This window comes from Bombus flavifrons, chromosome 6 (assembly GCF_040668555.2).
Source record: "Bombus flavifrons isolate JBK064 chromosome 6, iyBomFlav1_principal, whole genome shotgun sequence".
Taxonomy (NCBI): Eukaryota; Metazoa; Arthropoda; class Insecta; order Hymenoptera; family Apidae; genus Bombus; species Bombus flavifrons.
In genome coordinates, this window is record NC_138447.1 from 11,748,889 (window position 1) to 11,772,672 (window position 23,784).

The 23,784-nt window shown below is 42.6% G+C and overlaps 1 protein-coding gene across 4 annotated transcripts in view; it reads left to right on the top strand.

Moving 5' to 3' along the window:
* The window catches only part of LOC138180910 (irregular chiasm C-roughest protein), a 176,803-nt gene that overhangs the window by 143,107 nt on the left and 9,912 nt on the right, over positions 1-23,784 (top strand). For 3 of the 4 annotated variants that reach the window (XM_069115262.1, XM_069115261.1, XM_069115264.1), the window contains 9 exons: positions 547-779; positions 14,327-14,527; positions 15,331-15,458; positions 17,661-17,812; positions 18,756-19,066; positions 20,262-20,502; positions 21,530-21,685; positions 22,282-22,529; positions 23,221-23,456. In XM_069115262.1, the coding sequence (XP_068971363.1) occupies positions 547-779; positions 14,327-14,527; positions 15,331-15,458; positions 17,661-17,812; positions 18,756-19,066; positions 20,262-20,502; positions 21,530-21,685; positions 22,282-22,529; positions 23,221-23,456 (1,906 nt within the window). The remainder of the gene's footprint in view (positions 1-546; positions 780-14,326; positions 14,528-15,330; positions 15,459-17,660; positions 17,813-18,755; positions 19,067-20,261; positions 20,503-21,529; positions 21,686-22,281; positions 22,530-23,220; positions 23,457-23,784) is intronic. The other variant, XM_069115263.1, reaches the window with a different exon arrangement.

Below are 23,784 nucleotides of genomic sequence, written 5' to 3' on the forward strand. Positions count from 1 at the left end.
TATGCTTGAATTTACGGAATGAAAAGCGAACGTATAGCGAAGCCGAAATATTGCAGTCGCTGAATACGTTTCGAAAATGCCTGCGTAGTTTATCCGAAGTGAGTGAAAGAGATTGTAATATACAGATAAAGAGAATATATGAATAGTGGAAAGAGATGCGTAGCGTGCGACAATTTCTAAACTATAATCATTGAATTGCTTTATACCTTTACTCAAAAATTCTCTCAACGTTAGATAAACCGGTAATGATATGAAAATATGCAACAAAGAAATCAAAATGACACGCAATGTGACAAAATACAACGAGAAAAACGTTCATTAACTTCTACTCGTATATTTTCTAAAAATTCCTTCGAATCTCTAAAAATTCAGCAAATCTATAAAATTTCCACGAGAAATGAGGATTTACTATTTTCGCACTATTCTAACAATCCTAGAGTTAGTAACGTATTCTGACATTTTCACATTTCCAAAAAAATGTATGAAGCAGATTCCTACGATAATGTACAACAACTGAAAAAGATCGTGTCTGTTTTTGTGTTCCAGGTGATTTCTCGTTACATATTTATCCGGTGGAACTGGAGGACGATGGCACATACCAATGCCAGGCATCGCCCACGAACGACGGCCAGCCAGCATTACGCTCGAGATTCGCCAAGCTGAGCGTGCTGGTTCCGCCTCAGAAACCAAAGATCCTTCAGGGCGACTTTCTTATCACGACCGAGGACCGGGAATTGGTGATCGAGTGCGTCAGCGTGGCTGGCAAACCGCCCGCGGAGGTAAGTCTCTCGTTTCTCTTTTACTTTGAATATCGATTGAACCGGATGGTAAGAAGTGGAAGATTGTACGAGGATTTACGAACACCGACGTAGGTGAGCTGTTTGCTGAGAGAGATAAAAGAGGAACTGGTGCGAGTTCAAACGTTTCTATCTCGTTGAGCATCTCGCGAACAGCAAAGGGTATATACACTGTCTAAAAGTATCAGAGAATCCCTATTAATGATTCTGTTGCATCAATCAGACGGCAGTAGTGAAAAAATATTCTACAGGTATCATAGATCGATGCGTTATTTGTACGAGACTGTCGTAAAGATTGGTTTTAAGATAATTGTTGCTCCTTACGAGACATTCGACAAGATAGAAACCTTTGAAGCAGATTCTTTGTTACATCGGTCAACAATTTGTAGGTACCGACACATTGTAGTACGAAAATCGATCGTTCGAATTTGATCGAACTAATCGTGTCATTTATATTTTTGAATATACAACCACGTGAAAATTGATCGTCGAAGAAAGAAAGATTTCTTAATGCTCAATCGTGGTGTCATTGTCCGAGTAAGATCCTCTGCAAAGCGCGAAGAAATTCACATAAACTTCGAGTAAAAGCTCTATAAGAACAGCAGGGAGCCAGTTGGTCCTGGCTCATAAAACGAGTAGGTACTAATTTAAAAGCGGAGAAAAGAGCTGCTCGGCAACGAAAATGCATAAATCTAGGAGCCGCAATAACGCGTTAAACCGCATTACGCCAGACACATAATTACCGGAGCAAAGGCTTTGTCCTTTCCACGGAGCGTATCGTAAAAGGCTCCTTCTCTCTGAGCGTTTGTGCCACGAGTCGAAAAATCTTCGCGAAAGCAGCCCGAGGCGAGATTGTTCGGGTTTGTCGACGTTGGTACAACCAGCTAGAGACCGCGATACCTTTTGATGGATGTGTTGGCGTTCGTCTCGCGGCGATGACGGGACCGCGCGCCGAAACGCTTTTAAACCGACAAGTAGAAGTGACTCGACGATATGGCGGCTTGACCGACTTCGGATCTGCTTCGCGGCTCGAACTACTACGTACGGTTGGATCATGCGAGAAAAAAGAGAAGAAAAAGAGAAAGGGGAACGCAAAAGAGATCTTTAAAGGCGCTGCAGAGGGACTGCGTGCATCGCGGTGGGAGGAGAAAAAACCGGCACGAGGTAAAAAGCGCTGGGGAAAAAGCGACCACCCAGCTTCGATCCGCTCGTCTTTGTCTATTTACTTTGACGGCGGTGTTTTTGAGCTCGTAGGTACGTGTGCACGGTGAAATGGCGAAGCGCGACGCGGCGCCACACTAGGAACACCCTTTCGATTCCACCTAGACGCGATGACGCTCGAATAATGGTATCATTAATCCCTCGGCGAGCTAGCGGTGCACGTACGCTAGTGCCATCGGAGCCAGCTTCGATCGAATTATCGAATTATCGAGCACGCAGGCGAGAAACCTTCGGGAAACACTTTGGACGTTAGAGACCTATTTGCTGATTAAAAATCGAACGTTAGATATCGAGGAATATTAACCTGGAAATCCTAAATCTACATCTGAGCCTATTTTCTTTTCTTATATATTCGATAACTCTGACACAACGTGGATATCAGGGTGATAGAAAAATATGTACGGTAATAGTCGCTTAAATCTCAGCGAGTTAAGGTGTTATTAATGTTATTATGGAGAACAGAAATGTTATTTCTCGCCCTTTGGCGGAATCACCATATAAAGAAGGCGACAGCGCCTTCGCGAAAACAAAGATTCACCAATTGCAACACGCCAATAGCGATAAAAGTCAGAAAAGACTGAGAAATAGACAATTGAAACAGACATCGCTTATAGAACGCTTTCGAATTTATTCGGTAGCCACATATTTCAATCGAAGTCAATCTATCATATATTTGTCTTATATTGTTCCGCATGCGAAGCGGCAATAACTTAGATATAGATAGACAATATAAATATATTGATAATAAAAATACCTCGTATAGGTAGTTAGTTATAACGAAAACTCGTCAAGCTTTCATCCGCGAGCTTATTGAACCCTTGTCGTAATAAAGATCAGGTCGAGGGTGGGAGGGTAGGAATATCGATGATGCGGCGATAATGCGCTGGCCGATTCGCGACACCGCGAACAATTTCGCGGTGGGCCAGCCTCGCCGCTAATTCACCGTTCGTTCGGTCGCGATTGTAGTCACTTTAATACAGAAATCCGCTTTCGATGGTGGTCGAACCGTTCAAGCCGCTGTTCCTTTCGGCCTAGATAAATAACGAGTTGCCGGGATTGTCGTCGACGCGGGGAATCGAGCCGCGGCGCCAACCGGTGAAAAATTAATTAAATTTGTTTCATGGTCGTTCGCAGGTCTGGCGCGGTTTTTAATTAAAATTACGCGAATCCCTTGATTAATGTCGTTACATGGGGATTCGTGATGCGAACGATGCTCAAAACGTGCTGGCAAACATTGCCGCTCCCCCTCCCCTTGCCCGGAACATCGCCGAATCTGAAAATCCACCGATTTATCCGATTTCGGAAAATTTCTTTCGGATCGAAGTACCTAAAGTGCGAACGCGATACGCGAGTGCCTCGTTGCGAATCCACCTGTGAACGAGATTCAATTATCACCGACCGCTGTGTGTTATAATCGTTTGCCTGGTCATTCGAAGCCTGGCGCTTCGCCGATTTCGTAAATATTATCGACGCGCGACCCTCGTCCGACGAGTCGTGTTATTCCATACCTTCGAAATTAACTCGTTGCAAACGAAAGATTATACCGAAATTTCTAAACTAAAAGGCGGAAACCTATGGTATAGCGATCGGTTACATCATTATGCCGGTAACATGTAAATTGAGAAAGCGATTGAACTTGCGGTTCGTGGATCTGTTACACGGCTATGTATATAGTAGGTGTTATTCGCGTATGGTAGCAGTACCGTTTCCAATAGTGAAATGTTAGCTGGAAAGATAATTTTCTTGTTTTCATTCGTTTCAATAAGAAAGAGTTATTGTGCACGGATTTCCTAATGGATACCTTACCTAGTTTAAATCACAGATTATTCAGTGATTAATTTTCATACAGACGGCTCTGTTCTTTTATAGTAGCGTGTCACGCGATTGAACGTTATTTAGTTTGGTCGAAAAACAAGGAAAACATGTTGCAACATGGAGGATGGATCGTACAGCGAATGATCCATTGCAGTCGGTCCGGAAGCAGTGATTTTATTCACCGTCCCCTCTTCAAAATCGGCTTCGCGCCGCGAGGTGAAAAAAATATCATTGCCCAACATACGGTAACACACGTGGAAAGATAGTTATTCTCTGGTTTGCGTTATACAAAAAAAAAAAAAAAAGGAATAGCCTCTACATATCCGAACTCTCGATTCCATTCTCTTTCTCCGATAACAACAAGCGAAAAGTAAAGCAGAAAAAATCACGATGGAAGGATAAAAGGCAAAGCGAGGGAATTTAATCGACGACAGAGTGATGCATTCCGATCCATTGTAATTCATCAATGACGCGCGGTCCTCGGCGGTACGGAGCGGCGCAGCGTAGAAAATAATCGTGAAAAATCTCTGCAAAAATTCCGGCTATTGTTCGACCGCTGAAAGCTTCGCGGTGGTACACAAACGCAGGTGGATTGATCCCTAAGATAATCCGACTCGTTGATGCAGTCTGCTCGTGCTCATTTTTCTTTTCCTTAAAAAAAAGAGCATAAAATACTTTTCGTTGTGCATCGGGACAAATTATCTCAAATTTTCCTCTCTGTTAAAGTAGCGTGGAGAAACGCGTCGGAACTGCGACGCCATCATAGCCGTCTGCTTGTCGATGGCGCCGGAACTTGGTGAAACGAGGACTACAATTGTCGCGGTTACCGTTAGAATGGCGTATATCCGATGAATTACGCGTATAATCAAAAATTGCGGGAAAAGCTATTGCGAAGGAGAACGAGAGAAACGAAAAGTAGCATTTATTCTCCCGTGGTTGAACAATCGCGATTACAAATAACGTTTGTTACGACTAACAGCATCTGTATCGATTACCAGCGAGCCAGAGATACCGCCGATATCCTCCAATGATTTGCCTGCTATCGCTCGAACAGTCTCGTGAATTATTTTTACTTGACCACGTTGCAACGTCTCGTAACGGCAAAGATATTCGCGAAAAAGCAAAACAAAGGAGGAAAGAAATACGACAGGAGGCTGATTTATCAAAATCATGGAGGTAATTAAAGATAACCGGTTTCTAACGAGTCTGAAACGACTCGAGTTATTTAATCGGAGCAGTCGTTTTACAGATATCTAGAAAGATATAATTTTATAGGTGCCTTGCAAAATCATCGGCTTGGTATAACCATATCGTGTGTAAATACGATACAATCTCATATTCTACAAGCGATACAAATTCATTGTATCTGGCTAGTTCTAATAAAATGTAATCTTCGTAAAATGAATCGCAGCAATTATAACCGCAGGTTGTGTACGTGAATAAATGGCGCATGTCGAACAGTCCTTGAACTTAAACATTCATAATAAAAAGTTTCGATTCCAATACGAAGATTTTTGAGTTTCCTTTCTGCAATACCGGATCTTCCGGATCGAGTAACTGATTTAACGGTAAACCCGCTCGTGATTTACCTTTCAACGAAACACCACCGGCACTCGTGTATTTTTTCAAACCGGATGCAGATTTTTCGATAAACGTTTCATTATGTTAAAGAATTTTAGAGGGGCGGATGTTACGGTTTCGATGTTAAATGCAAAAGTTCCACGAATTTCACCGACCCGATTTCCATGAATTTCTTCTTTTCTTTTTCAATTTCTGTATTACCAAACAAGACAAAAAACTAGTCGATGAAGTGTATTTGCTGCGATCGTTCTTGAAGTTAAGCATCGCGCGCCCGTTAATTAGCCGTTAGAGCGAAATATAGGATTAGAACGCGTCCCTATTTGGTCGTTGTATGAATTCATGAATTTTCAGTGGGTGAATAAATCAGCCGGACCCTCTGACCCTCGAGAGCACAGGATTGCCGCTCGTCTTTGTCGTGTAATTCAAAAGTTAATATTAAGCAGCTGCTCTCTCGTATTTTAGCCGTTGCATCGACTCGCCGTGATTCCGGTGCAGTTTCAATTATCGCGAGGCTTCCGTGATTTTTCCATCGACGCCGTTGGCGCTCTCGAACACGGCCGACCAACCCCGATCTTTCTCTTCGTTCCACCCTCTCGCGAAAGGCAGCCGCCTCTTCTCTTTCATTTCCTCGTAACTTCTCTCAGTTCCGTGAATTTCTTTCATATTGTTGCGGAAACTTGCCGCGAGAAGCATCGCCAAGTTTCTCTCGAAACAAAATTTTAATATCGCTGTCGCGTTCTTAATTCTATTATGGCCAGCGGGATGGGGTACAAGATCAAAGGAAAACGTTTTCCGCCGACCTTTCGCCGCTTCTTATTCCCAACCTATGCAAATAGGACGAATTTAAGGAAAGAAAAACATCCCGGTAGCTCTTGCATACATTCATAAGGGACCAAAGGCGGAGGTTTCATTAGAAAGAATCCCAGTCTCGAGGACGAAAGGTCCGATAAAAATTAGCCACCCCTGTTGGAGTTGGACGAGCACGATTCGTTCGACCTCTGGATACGAGCCAATTGCACCCAATGAAATGAACGCGATATTTGTTCGCCGCTATTGCTACGAGCGTTTTATGCGTAACGCCATGATGGAAATGTCGGGCTACGTTAGGTGCTTGGGATATTTAGTGAGTTTCGTAGCAGCTAACAATCGTGGTTGGAATATCATAGAATATTTAAAGTAACTTACTGCTTTTACGAACGGTTGTAGCACCTGTGAGAGAAGTAACTCGTGCCTTCTCTCTGAGATATATTGTTGACGAATGAACGAAACGTACTTTGAATACGAAATACGCTATTAACTGATTTCAAATGACTACGTGTTCCGTACGATCCAAAAATTAAAAAGAAATTCGCTTAGTGCCTTAGTATCATAGAGAGCGTTCTTGTTAAAAATCAAAGTCAGAAATCGAATTTTTATTCGATTTCATCGTCTTTTTAGACGAAATTAATGACAAAAATAGCGACAGATGCAAGCGCAATTGATCAAGCGATGCTATATTCTTGGCCAGTAATACGTATCAATGTTAAGAAAAAGCTTCTTACTTGCACACATCCATAATCAACGATAAACGTCATTCCATTTAATAAAGAGCAAATACCAGATTATAATAAAATACAAAAAGAAGAAAGGAAGGGAAGAGATTACAGATAACAGACTGACACTCGCACTTTGATAGGAAAGCGCGTGAATTTTTTTTCTCTGACTTATCCTCCGTAAAGCGTAATGCATTTTTATAATAATCTTGAAATATCCGGAGAAACGTAGTGCCTGGAATATCGGCTGACGTTCGGTAAACTGCCGCGTAAGTTCAACGTGTACTCGTTGCGCGACACGTTCCAACGCGAAGCCGAGGCTCGTTGACTATACGGACAATTCGTGTACCGTGTTGGGAAAGAAGTTCTTGCTACGGCTTTTACCACGAAGGAAGACTCTCTGAATTTATGGGAGAAACCGTTTCCATTCGCCGTCTGCTAATGTCAAGCGCACACCCACGCGCTTGCTTTCCTTTCACGGCTGAAAACAGTTACACGAGACCCGTCGAGACGAGCACCGGCAATTATAACGGTGTAACACGCGTATGTCGCTCGATGACGCCAGGCTAGATAATTAATTTCATTAGGAAGGCAAACAGTCGTTTTTGCCGGCCAGCTGGCTGCTTTACGGGTTTGTCGCGCGCGACTCGATTCGTATCTAATGAAACCCGATGAATTTTGTTCGTTCGTTACTACGAATACCTTTTTCGACCAGTCTACGTCTGCTTAATGAGGCTCGACTATACAGTTTTGGAATCTTTTCTTGCCGTATTTTTAGTAGGGTTTTAACTTTGGAGTAAAAATACAGCCAGCTCGAACGATACGATGCGACATACATGGAAAAAAAAATAACTTAGACAAACGTTAGGTCGTCCGAAAAGTTTCTTTCGTTTTATAAAGAAATAATGGATGCACAACATTTGTCCGTTTTATATTATTTTATCGAATTACGTATGATCAAATTTGTTCTATCAAGATAAAGATTACAACGTTCGACAGATTAGGTTTCATGTTTGTATAAAGATGCATCGTTTTAAAAGACGTGTCTGTAAAAGAAAGACACTTTTCGGACAACCTAATATCTTCTATACTATACAGTGGCTTGCGAAACTCTTGGAACACTTAACGTGGGAAATTTTTATGAGTGTATTATGTATGTTGTGCGAAACTTTTTTTATATTTCACGAACCATAATGAGGCATGACTATCATGATTATGATATAAAATGTACATAAAATTAAGGATATCTGTTGCAAAGTTTGAACAAGTGTTCAAATACTTTCATGTACCGTTGTATATTCTAATATTCTTCCATTCTTTCTTTCTCTATTGTATAATCTTCGCAGTACGCATCGTATACGTGTTCATAAACTTTTCTTTCACATTCTAATTTCAAGCACGCGCTCCTAACACTTGAAGCCGAGTCACAGACAATGAACAATCATGCAAAGTTTCTATTATGGTATAGGAAGGAGAAAATGTTGACGATTAGTTTCGAAGTCTACACACAACTATGTAGATGTAGGTGTGTCATTAGGGGGGGGAGTGTGGAGAACAGGAAAATTCTAGCGACAAGCCGCGAGAGCGCACGCATTTCCATAAAACTCGCGACGTGACGTTCCGACAGCTGGGTCGATCTGTCGGGTGCCCAAAAACAAGCACGCTAGCCGAAAGTTCTAATTCGCCAACTGTTGAAGTAGAAAGCTGCTCGTTAGGAAGAGACGCGAAGCCAATTTATTCGATCAAATTACTCGGCGGGGTGCAATTAAACGCAAAGCCGTCTGAGGCTGGTGGGGACAGAGGATGAAGAGGATCGTCGTTGATGTTTCCAGCTATCCGTCCGATTCGATTTCGTCTCTCGTAATTTGAACGGATATTTCCAGCTTTCCAACGGATCTTGTCGATTCTATTTATCAATAGAAACAACTTTCGAATTATTCATCAACGTCAGTGTACACCGTCGCGACTTGTACAGAAACTAGGGTCATTTTCGTTCGACTGTCGAACGGCTAGCTAATAATTTCCCGTGGGTATTTGCGAATAAACAACGTCATGAACTAACTAGAAGCCACGTTGAACGGGTCGAGATCGTACGAGCGTTGTTTTTCCTTGTCGACCGTTGCTTTTCTCTGTCGGCTCTATTTAATTACCGTCCACGTTGAATGCCAGAGAAGGTTCGTTCGAATAAAAGGTCGCCGAACAAAAAGGAGTTCTTCTAGGAGACGTTGAATTGATGACGGGATCGCGCTATCTCCCGCTTTGGTTTCCCAATTAACATCGATAAAGGCGTCATGATAAAGACGAACGACTTGACTCCGCAGGGATACACGTGACGTTGCTATTTCGATGACTCTCACGGAGGCGAGGCTAGCGACTAATGAATATGATATCGTTCATTGCGAGCTTGTAGCTTTTGTGACAAATTGTCCGAATGAGAGACAGTGTTTCGTAAAGTTTGTAAATTAATTCACACGAATTTCCAGATATAAATTACACAAAGCTGCTCTAATTGTAACCGAAGTCACACGTGTCCATTTCTTTTACAATCTCGGATATACGGTATAGTGGAAACATTTTCGATTATCCTCTATGAATAATAATAATAATAAGTATAAAGATACTTGTTGAAATTTTAAATCTATCGCTAGTTCTGAAATAGAGTTTGAGCTGAAAATGTTATTGGTAATTTGTTAAAAGGATATCGATTCGTTCAGAATAGTCGATATTGTAAAACTTTCTTGCCAAATAATTTTTCGATGAACCTATTTTGTACTGTCTGCCGCACCATTATTCAGCATTTGAAATAATTCACTTACGGTTTCAACTTTTGTTCCCCTTATAACTTCTAAATTCTTTTATGTATATATTTAGTAACATTTTGACCAGAATTACATGTCTAGAATTAATTGTTTAAAGGATTTTCTAAAAGAAACTATTATATTTATAACAACGATCCAGCGACTTCATCTCTTTCTCATCAAATTATCTCATAAATCTTGTCACTTTTTTTGTCAAAAGTTAGACAAGAAATTGCTTTTCTAAATTCTATCGCCGATATTCATCTAGAAACTAGCTACCCTTAAAATTATGTATTTGATTAAAACTTTTTAATAAGCGGAATTTCGTGATACAAATTCCTCTCTTTCAACCTCTGAAACTATTTTTAAATGGCAAGTACTGTACAAATATTCGAAAGTAAAAGCAACTCAAACCTCCGCGGAACCATCCTCCGCGTTCTCTTTTCTGGTTCTTAAGTATTTCTATAAAAGCGTATGAAGTATCCTTTAACGAACCTGCGCGGAAACATTAGACGGAATTAACCGCTTACGTGGATTTATAAAAATATAAAGGCGTTAGGGGAGGCTAGTCTGGAAATAAACGAGCGGAGCCAAGGTTACGGAGGCACGGTTTTACAAAAAGGGAAGACCGCGTTCAGGCTGTCGCGTTCACATCGTTATTTAGGTCGTAAAAAATCGTTGAACGGAAGAATAGGTGAACGGAACGCGGCTGGTTCACGGTGTATTTATTTAGGGTGAGACTGATCCATTAACGCTTATAATCATAATACCAACGTACCCTCGAATGTCGATCATCTTTCGTCCACTGCAGCCGTAAGTGAAATACGCACGGCAATTCGAAACGCATTGATGAGAAACGGCGGTGTACCACAGAAATCTGGATTCGTGGATTCTGAAAATTGTCTAATTAAAACGAACCAAATGAATTTATCCGCGAACTCGTAATCGTCATCTTCGTCGCAGTCGTTGAGAAAAGTGGCGTTAAACGAGTCTCGGCGGAAAAATTAAGAAATCACCGGAGAAATCATCTTGATTGCGCTCTTTCTTTAACAATTTACGTCACAAAATAGGAATAAGAAGTATCCTTTAATTTTTTCCCCGCGACATTTTCTACTGTTATTGTTCGCTCGAGAAGGAAGATTCATCGGATGGGATGGCCAGTGCCACAATCGCCGACGCAGCTGGAATTAAGTCGGCGACCGTTCTCAAAGAAGTCGTACGTAAGGGCGCGAAGAGAAGAACGTATATTTTCCGAGGTGAAGATGCAAGAAAAGTTCGTTGCCAAGAGGTGGAACCTGCTCATCGAATATTCATCGAGCGACGAAAGAAATTTCAAAGACCGTCCATCCAGTGCTGAAGATCTTGCATCATTATTTCTTTTTCCTCTCGTTTTCTTCCATAGCTCGGTTCTTTCCTCATTCTTTCTCCCTGTCCGCGACCCTTCCGTCGTAATTGCGCCACGTTTATTAAAATTATAACGCGCTGTAACAACGCGGCTGGTTCCGCGCTATCGCGCCAGGTATCGTAAATAATATTCGAGCAAAGCGAATCGTAACTCCAAGTGATATGAGAGTACAGGAGCATTGATGCAGCATGCCTAATTATAGACGATACGATCGATTCGCGTCGGTGCAGCTACGGCAGAGCAGTGCTTGCTTCCCGTACGTAGAGGTGCATACGCCAACACGCATCGATACATAGACGCGGTTAGCCGTATATCATCGTATTGCCTAGAGGAATAATAGAAGAGCCGTAGGGAAAGTGTGCATCGATGTTCGTCAAAAAGGCACTAGTGAGATTTTTTTTCGGCGATTCATACTCTGACGAATACACTTTCATTATCTGGATAGTGGAACAGTGGCTCGATCGTAGAAGTTTCGTGCTAGATTGCATGCAACTCGTTGTTTCCGCGGTTTCGTCCAAAATCGGCTGGAGCCGACACGTCGGCCGATTTTCTTCCCGATTTCGTACCGTTTTAATCGCGCCCCTGGTTAATTGCAAATTACTCGCTGGCGGTGATGATGAAAGTTTACCTACGAAGAATTCGTGCAACAGTTTCAGTTTCGTGCAAATGGGTCGCGTAATCGTATTATATTCGCTTCTTTATCTACAATCTGGTGGAAATAACATCACACCAGCATCGTTGATCTTTTAAGATATTACCGCTATATTTAAATTTTATCTGCTGTCAAGTACATTACACTTTGGACAAATTAGGAAAGTAGACCATACTTTTTGCTACGTGCAAGTTAGCACTCCTGGTAGTGAGAGAAAATTATTAAACACTGAAATGCAATACAGATTATGGTAACTTAAGCCTTCCAATATGGAGAATACTTCAAGGCTTTTAAAGAAGGAATAATTTATATTTCTTATATACAGGGAAAAGCTATCTGTTTCCACTCTATTTTTCGTAGAGGCATCAGATCATTTTTTTTACCTCTTATCGGGATATTCATAACTTTCTAACAAAAATAAACGGCTTCTGGTAACAATAATCCAGCGGCGCTTCTTAACGTTGCTAATAGCCAGACTGCGAGAATTTATTTCCCGAGCATTTATAGAAATATTAAAGGTGCAAAAGCGCACAGGATGCGCATAATATGCAAAAGTATATAAAATATTCAAAATACTCGTAGCAAGTAACGTAAATCTCTATCTAACTTCTTTACTTATATCCATCAGAATTTAATGATATTTGCAATCTACTAATAACTACGCTCTTGATAGGATATTAATCTCCCATTAAAAAATGCAAAAGAAATTTTGTCGCTCGTCTGTACCATAAGAAGTAGTATAACATTATTATCTACATATAACCTCCTATACATAGCGTAACACCAAGAATACTAACTAGAAGATAGAAATCCAGCCACGAAATCCCAGATTAGCGTCGATTACACGAAACTGCGGAGTAGCGTTTCTGATCGGAAATATCGGTATCGGTGTCGAGCCAGGTTGCCCCAGCGGCACGAGATTTCTAATTAGAACCGATTAGATCGATCTCCGCTCGCTGGAATCGCCGCTACGAACTTAGGCATTCCGGGCGTGATATCGGAGAAACGATATCATCGTCGTTTCGCGGAATCGTTCCAACAACGAGATTCGCGCGTGTTTCCAGGAAAACCAGTCGACTAAGGATGAAAGAAAAAAACAAAAGAGAAGTGTCACGGTGCTATGCATATATATATACATCTGGTGGATCGGCTCGGGACGAGAAGGGGTTTTCAATCAAGTCGGCTGCAGGCTGAATTAATTCCGAAGAAAATTCGAAAGTTTGGAAAGCGAGAGCCGCAGATGAAGCTCGCGGTTGCCGGAAGCTACGTGCAAGCCGAGGGATCCGAACTACTTGCTGGCCCGTTAGAAACCCGATCAAGAGGATCGATCGTAGCCGAATTATTGAATAAAATATATGACGGAATCCGTTATAATGAAATAACTTCCGATATGCGCGGTCCATCCCGGTTCTCTCTCATCCCCCTTGACTGTGTTCAACCTCGACTTCTGACGCATTCTTCCTCTGTTCGGTCGATAAGCTGCACTCGGAAAATCCGACGGATCTCTTGCTGAAACGAGGCAACTGCTTTTAAATTAATGATCGAGAGCGCGGCAAAGTAGGTGGTAACTGGTATTCGTTAGGGAAGACGAATGAGTTGGCAGTTTGTGGCAGTTTAAAACAACGAACTATCATTTTTCGGGAGAGCACCGTTGCGATTGATATAGGGCACGCTTTAAACTGGCTGAATATTATACAGGGTGATTTTGCAGGCAAAGACAAATGGAAAATGTGGAATAAAATATTTTTCGTATACCTGAGTCTTTGTTTTCGTGATAGGCAATTGATTCGGAATATTCGTTTGATAACAGTGATAACATATCTCATTGTACGTTTTGATATCAAAGAGCACGCGATGATGCAAGAGATTAAAAAATAAATTTTATTACTTTAGAGACTGTTGAAACTATTTCCATTCGGCTGAACGTACAATTCCCTTGAAATATTTGTGAAATTAAATTTACTTCGTTACAAAGCAATGAAATTAATCATACGCGAATACGCTATACTTGTAACTTACTTTTCCATTTAAAATTACCCTCTTTCCGGTTCCATTCCCAATTGAAAAATACCTTGTATATCGTTGATAAAGTTCTTCGACTTTCGATTAAGTTGAATTTAGGTAGAGATATACACACGAGATAATCACGGTAAAACTGTAAAACGTATTAACGTGTGAATAATTGCTTTAGGTACGAATGAAATTGGTAAAATCTCTCATGCATTTCTAAGTTCAGGTTCCGTGACATCACATTGTCTGGACAACACACTTCGGAAGAACGAATTCTCGAAAAATAAACAATCTGGCAACTCGAACTTTTCAGCTTCCTGTTCCGCCTAGCTGCCTTCTTAACTCGTTAATCGGATTAGATGACCAACCTCGATATCAGATTAATAGGTTTCCTATTATTCATTCGCTGTTGCACCTGCCGCCCACCATTCGAGTAGAATTAGCGAAACACTAAAACACTGATCGCCCACATCGAAATTTCATCCCCGATCCAATTAATCGCCGTTTAATTACAGATCACATGGATCGACGGGCTGGGCAACGTGCTGCACAGAGGCATCAAAACGACGAAAGAATTATTCGACGACGGCCCCTTGTACACGGTGAAATCCATCCTGAGGGTAATGCCGCGAAAGGACCACGACAACACAACGTTCACGTGCCAAAGTCAGAACGCGGCCGACCGCACGCCGCAGAATGCGAAACTGCGCGTCGAGGTAAGTGAAAACGAGAGAAAGGGACTGCGGAAAATTGGGCCATCAAACACCATTGAAACGTCGGCTTTGATAGTTTTGGGGCGGCTAGCTTACGCGCACTTTTTTCTGACAATCCATTTTTAAAAAAGAGAAACCAGGTTAACATAGCAGCAGCGCGCGAACCCGGCCAGAAACGCGGTAACGAGCTAAAGAATAATTAATGTCGCGTCCCGAAAACTGGTCTGTGGCGTAATCGCTATCCGACACAGAGAGGATAAGCTCTGGCCCCCTGCTGGCCCGAGTTTCTGCTTTCTTCCTCCGAACAATGGAAGCTCTGCGGTTTTCGTTTCGCTAGGCTACCTACCAGAAGGGAAAGAGAATCAAGGGACGCCGACAAAGAGAAGATCGTTTCGTTACTTTTCGCGACGATGTTAATGATTCACGATGACGAGGTCGTAACTCTGCCTGTGTGTCGCGCGAGCTGCACAGCTTCGGACATAACTGGTATACGGGCTACCAAACGATGATACGTTGCGTGGTTGCAGGTTGCCGGCTACATCATTTACTTACCGACTTGTCAACGCGCGATATTAATTGCCGAGAAATTACGTCCGACGACAGAAAATAAAGTGCAACGGCGGCTTGTGGTATTCGAGAGTGTCACGCGAGCCGACGCGAACCGGAGAGCCGATCGATCGACGCGACGACGATGGTCATGAAAATTTGAGCATCGGCTCGCGTGACATTTCAAGCATCTCTCTTCTCCCCCTCTGAATCGCATTCGACGCGTATCCATATCGAACGCCTCGTATCTCGTGTTTCAGGTACGCTACGCGCCGAAAGTGTCTCTGAGAATCCGGTCGGGCCTGGGCAAGAATGGCCGCATCGTGGAGGGTAGCGAGCTCCGTTTCAAATGTCGCGCCGAGGCGAATCCACCGAATGTCGAGTACAGGTGAGTGGGAAACGCGCGAGTAACGCGACTACCTCGCTGCTTCCATGCACCCTTCCTCTACGTGTATCCCTCCCATTTGGCAAGAGACGCAAACGATATCCTTCGATGATCGATACCCGCTACAAGAGCGCTCGTCGAATTTGGAGCGTTGTTGCTGCATGTGGCCAGATGTCGATGTAGGTGGTTTCATGGTTGCATGTCCGTCGACGATAGGCCGGTACATGATGAGCGTAGACGGCCTGGGAATACAGGCGTTCCTTCCTTGATAGATCATGCTACTCCAATTCTAGCACGTTTATTATAAAAAGAACATCGTTGCTTCGAATGTCGAGTTTACTTAGGGATTAAGAGCTTCAGACTACGCCATATGATTAAAATAATTATTATTTCTGAACGACAGATTTCAGGTTTTCTATTATCTGGTTACTGATACATAGGACTTTTAATATATATTTTATTATAAATTTCAGAATTTAATATAGTTTCAAACAATCCTTTCATCAAAAACACAATTTCAAATTATTACACGAAACATAGTTTCAATTTGTTCTAGTTTTCAAATAGAATATGGGCGTAATAGCAAATGGAATATGAAACAGAGTTGTAACAGCATCGTAGAAGCAGCAACCATTGGACTTGTCATTCGCTCAAAGTTCCAAGTATATCAATTACCTTCAAGAGAACATCGATATATACTCTATCCGTATAAATTTTCCAATAACGAACCACGAGCTATACCAGCGGAATTTTCTCATCCTTTCGTTTCTCTATTAAAGACTAACGGTGTCTCATAATACGCAAAAATGTGCAATGTTCAAGATAGAATTTTAAGATACCGAAGATTAGGTGGCACAAATCATTCTACTTTACTATTCGCTAAGTTAGAATATGCTTAATTCGTCTATTTTTAACGATAACAGAAGGAGTCGGATGAAAGAGAGAAGCATTGGTTTATCAAAGAACGGAGTGGACCAGCACACACGGAGACAAAAGGAGAATTAGCAAGCAATCGGTCGTGGCTCGTAGAAAGCAAATAATTGATACTCCTTTCAAAGAGAGGACAATGCAAAGTTTAGGACAATGTTGACCGGTCGTACGTTGCGTTACGCGTTGCCTTGTTGTCTGTTTCGCTGTCCTAGCGATCTCTCTATGTGAGCGCATACGAGTGTACGCGAGTTTGTATACGTCGACGTATATCAGTTGTGCCGTTTGTCTAGCGAGTTCGATAAAACACAGATCGCGAAACGAAAGCGAAACCATACTGTCCAGTGTGAATGGCTTTACTTTCGTATACGTGCGATTCGAGAATAATCGAGCAGTGACAGGAAAATAGACGAGAGACTTTTACATGGTTTCATTTAAGGTATAGCCCTCGACGAAACATCGATTTACTCGGGTTCGTGTGAAATCGAAACCGTAAAAGCCGGCTAGAATCTCCGAGAAACTGTTTAAGACGTTTACGGCGGAAGTTTCTACGACGTGTAATTTCGCGAAAATAATAAAAGCCAGGTAAAGAGTCACGCCGAGAGACCCGAGTGCTATTAGCGACGGGACTTGGATGGTGCTAGAACGTGACCTACTACGAAAGGTGCGAGAAAAAGGCATCCTTCCTAGGATACACGAGCCACGAAAGTTTCGTGATCGTTTCATTCAGTTTCTTCGGTTCTTTGCTAACGTATATGAGCACGCGATTTGACCGGTTGAAAGAGACCGCCTCTCCCCCGCTTTTATTGCCATCCGGACCAATCCTCGTCGCTCTTTTCATCGATTGTACCGGCGAACGAGATAAATCTTGCGGCCGGAGAACGGCCGTAAACCACGATCTCTCGACGAAGATCGTTTCTAAAGGACTCGCCACTAATTCGACGGGGGTTATCGTTCTCGCGTTTCCTTCGTCCTTTGTGGCCCGACCGAAAACTCCTATCGATCGAATCTGAAAAATGAACGAGGAGAATCGTGCTCGAGTATTATAGAACGAAAGACGATCGTGGTAAGAAAAACGAATTGTAGAATGGATTAGAGGAGATAGAAGAAGAGGAAGATCGAAAGAAGCAGCGAAGAATTTTCAAAAATGCATAATTATTCCTTCAGACTTTTTCGTCGCGTCGATCGACCGGTAGCAGCAGCTTTTTGCAAAGCTGCCGCCTGCAAATTATACAGCAATTACACGTTCATCAAGGGTCTATCCTTTTTACTCGTTAGGTGGTTCATCAACGAGAAAAAGGTGATCGGCGACTACACCACGGAGATGATCATCCACAACGCAACCCGCGATCTTCACGACGCGATTGTAAAGTGCGAGGTTCACAACGATGTCGGGAAAAGCGAGGACACCGAGACTCTGGATATCACGTGTGAGTATGCAAACGAGGTGAAATGTACATGAAGGCATAAAGGGAAATAGGAATAATTTTCGAGTCGTATCACGCTGACGATTCGTATGAAGAATTTCGTTTCGTGTATTTGCCCCATACGAAAGAAAGCACGCGTTTAGTATTCGCTGACTCGGCCTCTCTTTATCCCATTCGTTCATCCGGAAGGGTGCTTCGACGTCGTTTCGTCGTGTTATTTAGCCGGGATCCGGTTGGCGGGCATCAGCGAAATTCGGGATAACGCTTGTCAAAAGCCGAGGCCGAGAATAAATTGGACTTCTTAGGAGAAAATTTGCCGTCATATTTTCGGAGATAGTTCTTCACGGATCGTATTCTCGATTTATGGATCTTCTCTTCAGTGTGTGAACATCGCCTCCTTCAAAAGATCGGACCAACCAAATTCGCGTTTCGTGACTTGTTTTGCGTTAAAAGCTTTGTACTGTAAAACACGATACAACGAACGACGCGTGATAGAAGCTAGGTACGATCAGAATTCTCTTGCACAATAATTTATCAAATAACAATATTAATAAATTGAAGAGTTACAAGTTATAAGTTTCCCTTTTACGATTTCATAATTCTTTATTATGTAGAATAATCATATAACTTGTAAAATTTAAAATAATCAAATACCTGTAAAATTTCATTTCTTCCATTACCATTTGTATCGTAATTATCTGTATCGTTATTAACACTGCTAACGGCTTCACGTGTGAAATTGTAACATTTCGCTAATAATATTACTTCAATCGCACGAGAGATCTTTGACCGTTGCGCGTTTCATTCGGTACATTCGGCCGGTTTGCGAATATTATACGTATATGATATCACAACAGTTTAGAAGGAGAGAAAAGAAATTCTTTTCTTTCGCTCCCTGACATATCAATCTAGAAAAATTGTATGAGGTGAAAATTAAATTTCACAGACGGACCACAGTTCCGGCACCAGCCAATCTCCGTGGAGACGCAGTACGGCGCGACGGAGATCTTGCAGTGCGACGTCGACGGAAACCCAACACCGGAGATCCGTTGGTACCACGAGGACTCGGAGCGACAGGTCGCTAGCACGCCGAACATCAGCGTGGTGGTGAACCACGAGACAGCCGGACGGTACTTTTGCAAGGCACACGTACCGGGTTTTCCGGAGCTGACGGGCTACGCGAATATCTACATCCGGGCGTCACCGAGCATAGTGTCACAGAGGGTGCAATATGTACCCGACGAGGGCGTTGTCAAAGTAATTTTACCATTCAGATTCTCCTTTATATCCATAGTTCATATCCACATTCATTTCTTATTTTCTGTTCTTGTTTCCTTCTTTTTTTTTTTTTTTTTTTTTTACAATCATGCATAAGTATTCGTCCATCTATCGTAGTCGACTTTTTCAACACATTATGACATGTCATACAATATTTTGCCATTACATAACAGTTATAAAAGGAATATCACTCTTTCCGTAGTAATAGAACAATAATTTCAGTGCTTTTGATTTCAATTTTATGCGCATACGTATAAAATTTGATACAAATTTTATTAATATATATAGAAATTACAAAGCTATTTAGTACAATGTATATTTCGCAGAGATGACAAAAGTATTTAAGCAGTGATTTATCCATTGCATTAATTAATTAATTAAACCTCGATATTTAGTGGCCACCATAATCAACGCTTATTTTTATTGAATATACGTTTGTATAATAATAAGTATCTTGTAATTTTCATACACATTTCCAGATTGATTTCAAATTTGATAGAAAGATTTTTATGGTAAGTGTTGAAACAATTTCGTGAGCCAGTAAATCCATTTACCTACATGTGTGTACACCGGGTGTGCTAGGTGTACGAATACTTAGATATGCGATCAACTGTATGTTCCATTATATATAATAACAAAGAATGCGTCAAAGCTTCTGTGGATTATTGAAAACAGTTATTTTTCGTTTGGTTTTCGACGTCTCGTAAAGCCGACGAACGTGACGCGGCTCCGATTTATATCAGCCATAACTTGCGCGCTGGGACCAGAAACGAGGCATTTATGGAAAATATGCGAAAACCGCAACCGCATCGCTAGACTCTGTGTCTCCGAAAATCGAACGGCCTCGGAATCTATGTAACAGATGGTTTAGAATAGCGACGCAAAGCGACCGGATATTTTTCGACAGAATTTAGACTAGACGGATGAACATTCATAGGGCGAATACAGCCATCGACTAACCATATTTTCTCTTTTTTTTTTTTTTAACTCGCTTGTTTTCCTCTCTTTTATTCTTCATTTTTACCCATCAATGTACAACCTCGCAATGGTCTTAAAAAACGAGACACGCGAGAAAGAGAAGCACACACGGCTATCGGTCGATTCGGCAAGAAGGGAGTAAATGTCTGGCAATTGGAAACGATTTTTATTCGACTATTCCTCGTCGATTTCGCAGGTGAAGTGTACCGCGGTATCTGTGCCAAAAGCGGACTCGGTGGTATGGAGCTTCGCCGGTCGCGAGCTCAATTTCTCGTCGAACAATACGCCGTTCCATGTGCAGGAGGAATACACCGGCGAGAGAGTCGTCAGCACTGTCACGCTGCTCGATCCCATATCCACGTACTTCGGGGATTACAACTGCACGGTCACGAATAGCTTCGGCACGGATTCCGTCATAATCAAGCTGACGGCACACAGTAAGTTCATATCCATTATAAACGACCTATCTTTCTCTTTCTCTCTTTTTTCTACCTTTCTTACTCTTTCTCTTTCTCTCTTACTCGCTCTCTGCATTCTTTCCTCTCGCGATTTCATGCTTTTCTTCCATGTATGCGCGACGCGTCCTCGAAAAACTGCTACGTTTTCGGTCCATAAAAAACGCTGCAAGCGTTCCAGGGACAAGACGAGAAATATATCAATGAGAAAAAATCGAATCTCGTTCGACGACGGAGTCACGCGTTTCGAACGCTTCGAGATCGGCACGGAATTCTAACCAACCGCATTTCCAAATCCGTCAAATCGCGACCGTTCGTCCTACGATGAAATAAAAACATCGGTGACGGAGTATGGAGTGAAACCACAGAGTGTGTGTACGGTCGGTGATTTTGCATTTTTGTGAAACACGCGTCGGTATCTGATACGTTCGATCGTAGCAGTGACAAGATGAACCGGCGATTCGTTGGCCAGTCAGACAGGCTGTAGTAAAATACGAGTCGAAGTTTTTTATTTGAACATGTCCGATGGAAACAAAAATAACGAAAACAAATGGCACTCTAAGTCTCAATTTTTGCCGCGATCCTTGTTCATCGTAACTTTCCATCGAACCTAGCCAATTTTTTTCCCGATAATTCCGACCGATCTTTCACAGATCCGTCCGTTCGACTGCACGGCGTTCGTTCTACTAATTCAGCCGGTTGATTCTGTAAATTTTCATCGATACACGCTCCGGACCACGTCATAAATTCCACGGGATTCAATTAACCGACGCGCGTTCCACGTGCACTTTGCAAAAATTTAATCCGCATCGTTAAGCAGTCGCGCGCACTCGCGTCCGACAATTTTATACTAGAGTGAACTCGTCGTCGGGCGCAAACACCGATCGTCGCGCAATTTTAAGAGGAAAATTGAAGAAGAAGTGAAAATATAAAAAGGAAAGAGATGAGAACGATATTGTTTCACTCGTTGAGCCAAACAGCCGAGATTTTAACCATTCGTGACGCTTAGCGTTGATTCCAGTCGATTGGCAACTGATTCTCATCATCGGTGGATTGGTCGTCTGCGTGATCCTGATTGGCGTGATCATTATACTCATTCTACAGTGCCGCGACCGCATCAAACAGCCACGACCGAGGACGGCCCAGACTCAAGAGACTGATATGCGTGAGTGAAATATCATGTTCGAACGAATTATAACGTCATTAGTCACGTCCGTTTCCCATTGCTTTTATCGTTTTTCGTGACTCGAGATTTCATCATTTCTACCCAGTCGCGGGACTGCTTCGAATTCTTCTTGTCTATGAACGAGACACCAACTTTATCGTTCGGCATCTATCGTTAACGATACGGAAAAACGTATACGTATAACCGTGGATGAATGATAGCTCATTGAATGCAAACGAGTCTGATAAGTAGCGAGCTGGTATTCAAACGTACTTGGGTGGAGTCAACGCGCGATATCTAGTGGTCCTTCAGTAGCTTTCTAAAGCGTTTGTTTATGCTTGATCCAGCTTAATTTTTTCTTCCGGCGATTATACGCTTTATAGTTTCGTAACAGAGTTATCCGATATATTTTTCTACTTAATACATCCAAGTACTTATTTTCTCGATCGTAATCGGCATCGACCCCATTTACAGACCGTTTCGTACTCTAATCCTCGATAAATACTCGATGCAATGGACAGTCACGCAGGATATAACTCTCGTCTGGAATCTTATTTTTCTCTATGCTGATCTTTTCGAATTTCTTTCGCCGACAGAGGAAACAGATTCGAACGCGGATAGATATCGAGAAAGTGACAGAAGCAGCAACCTGTCGGACGTTAAAGCGGATATACGGGCGGGATCGAGTGTCAGCAACGCGGAGAGCGTGACAGCGCTTGACAGCGAGGGCGAAGGAAGCACGAGAGGTGTGAACGCTTTGGCGCTGGCCGGACCGGTACCCAATCCCTTGGGTTATCGTTACAGCGCCGATTACACGGAACCTTCGTTCCCGCCGAAGAATAACGTAAGTATAATATAACCAATGCCATACTCGTTCGAACTACCAGTATTCACGTCCGAAAATTTCTCTGCTCGCAATCTCGCGTTTTGCACGAGGAGGATGCCAAGAACCGGAGCCAGAGCGTAATCTAGTTTATTTCACGAAGAAACAGCGAGCTTCTAGAGTGCATATTAAAGCGTAGAATCTCTCCCCTGGGCATGCACTCACGCGAACCGTGTAGATTTAATTTGCAGTTTTTAAGAATTTCCCCACCGAATCCTAATACCCTTTCCAAGCTTTGCTGCGTGGAACATTTGGAATTCGACCACGTCTCAGATCTCCCTTTTACTATGATAATCTGTACCGATCCTAATTTCTGTACACACTGAACGAATTATAATGTCGAGACCTAGAAATGTTCCTGGGTCGCGGAACCCGTGCCAACGTCGACCGTGCACGAACGTCTTACGGGTCGATGCCACGACCTTACGTCGCGAGCGTCTAGAAAATTAATTTTATATTCGGCACGGCCCGCACGTTCCGTCTTTCGTGTTTTCATAAAGCAATAAGAACAAACTTTCTGTATATGGTAATTACCAAGTGTTTTTGATCGTTAGGTATATTCACCTCGTGCCGAAACGAACGGTTTGTAAGAATTACTGGGAAATCATGATATCTGTCGCTAATATTTGCCCTTTTGTTTCGTTTGTTGCAGGACGGTAGTAACAATAATGGTTACGTACCGTACGTAGATTATACCCGCGACTATATGCCGCCCACGACGCAAGGAGTGGGTGCATCACGGGAATCCTTAAGCAGGATACCGTCTGGCGGAATACTAGCCTCAAAGAAGATCGGTCTGAGTTCTGCGAATTTGGGCTCCTCCACTCCGCAAACCACCCCAGCGATCGACCCACGTTTCTCTGCAACGTATGGAAACCCCTACCTCAGGTAAAGTTCTCAGGGACTTGGCTGCCGCCTCTGCCATGCCGGGACGGTATCAATGGAACTCGCGCCCCCTGTGTCATCAAGCCCGCAATCTAGTTCGACGCTCTGGATAATAGAGGAAGCTTTGACCCACTGTAATTGTGTTTTGGCGCAGTAATCCTACAGAGGCGCGCACGAATTGCACCGAAGACGATGAAATTATAGTCGACGGTAGTTTGGAACGTGATATTCCATGAATCGACGGCGGATGAAAGGAAATCGTTGAAAAGAATAGAGTTCGTAAAGGGATGATCGAACGTGTCGTGTAAAGATGCGACAGGGTAATAGAAGA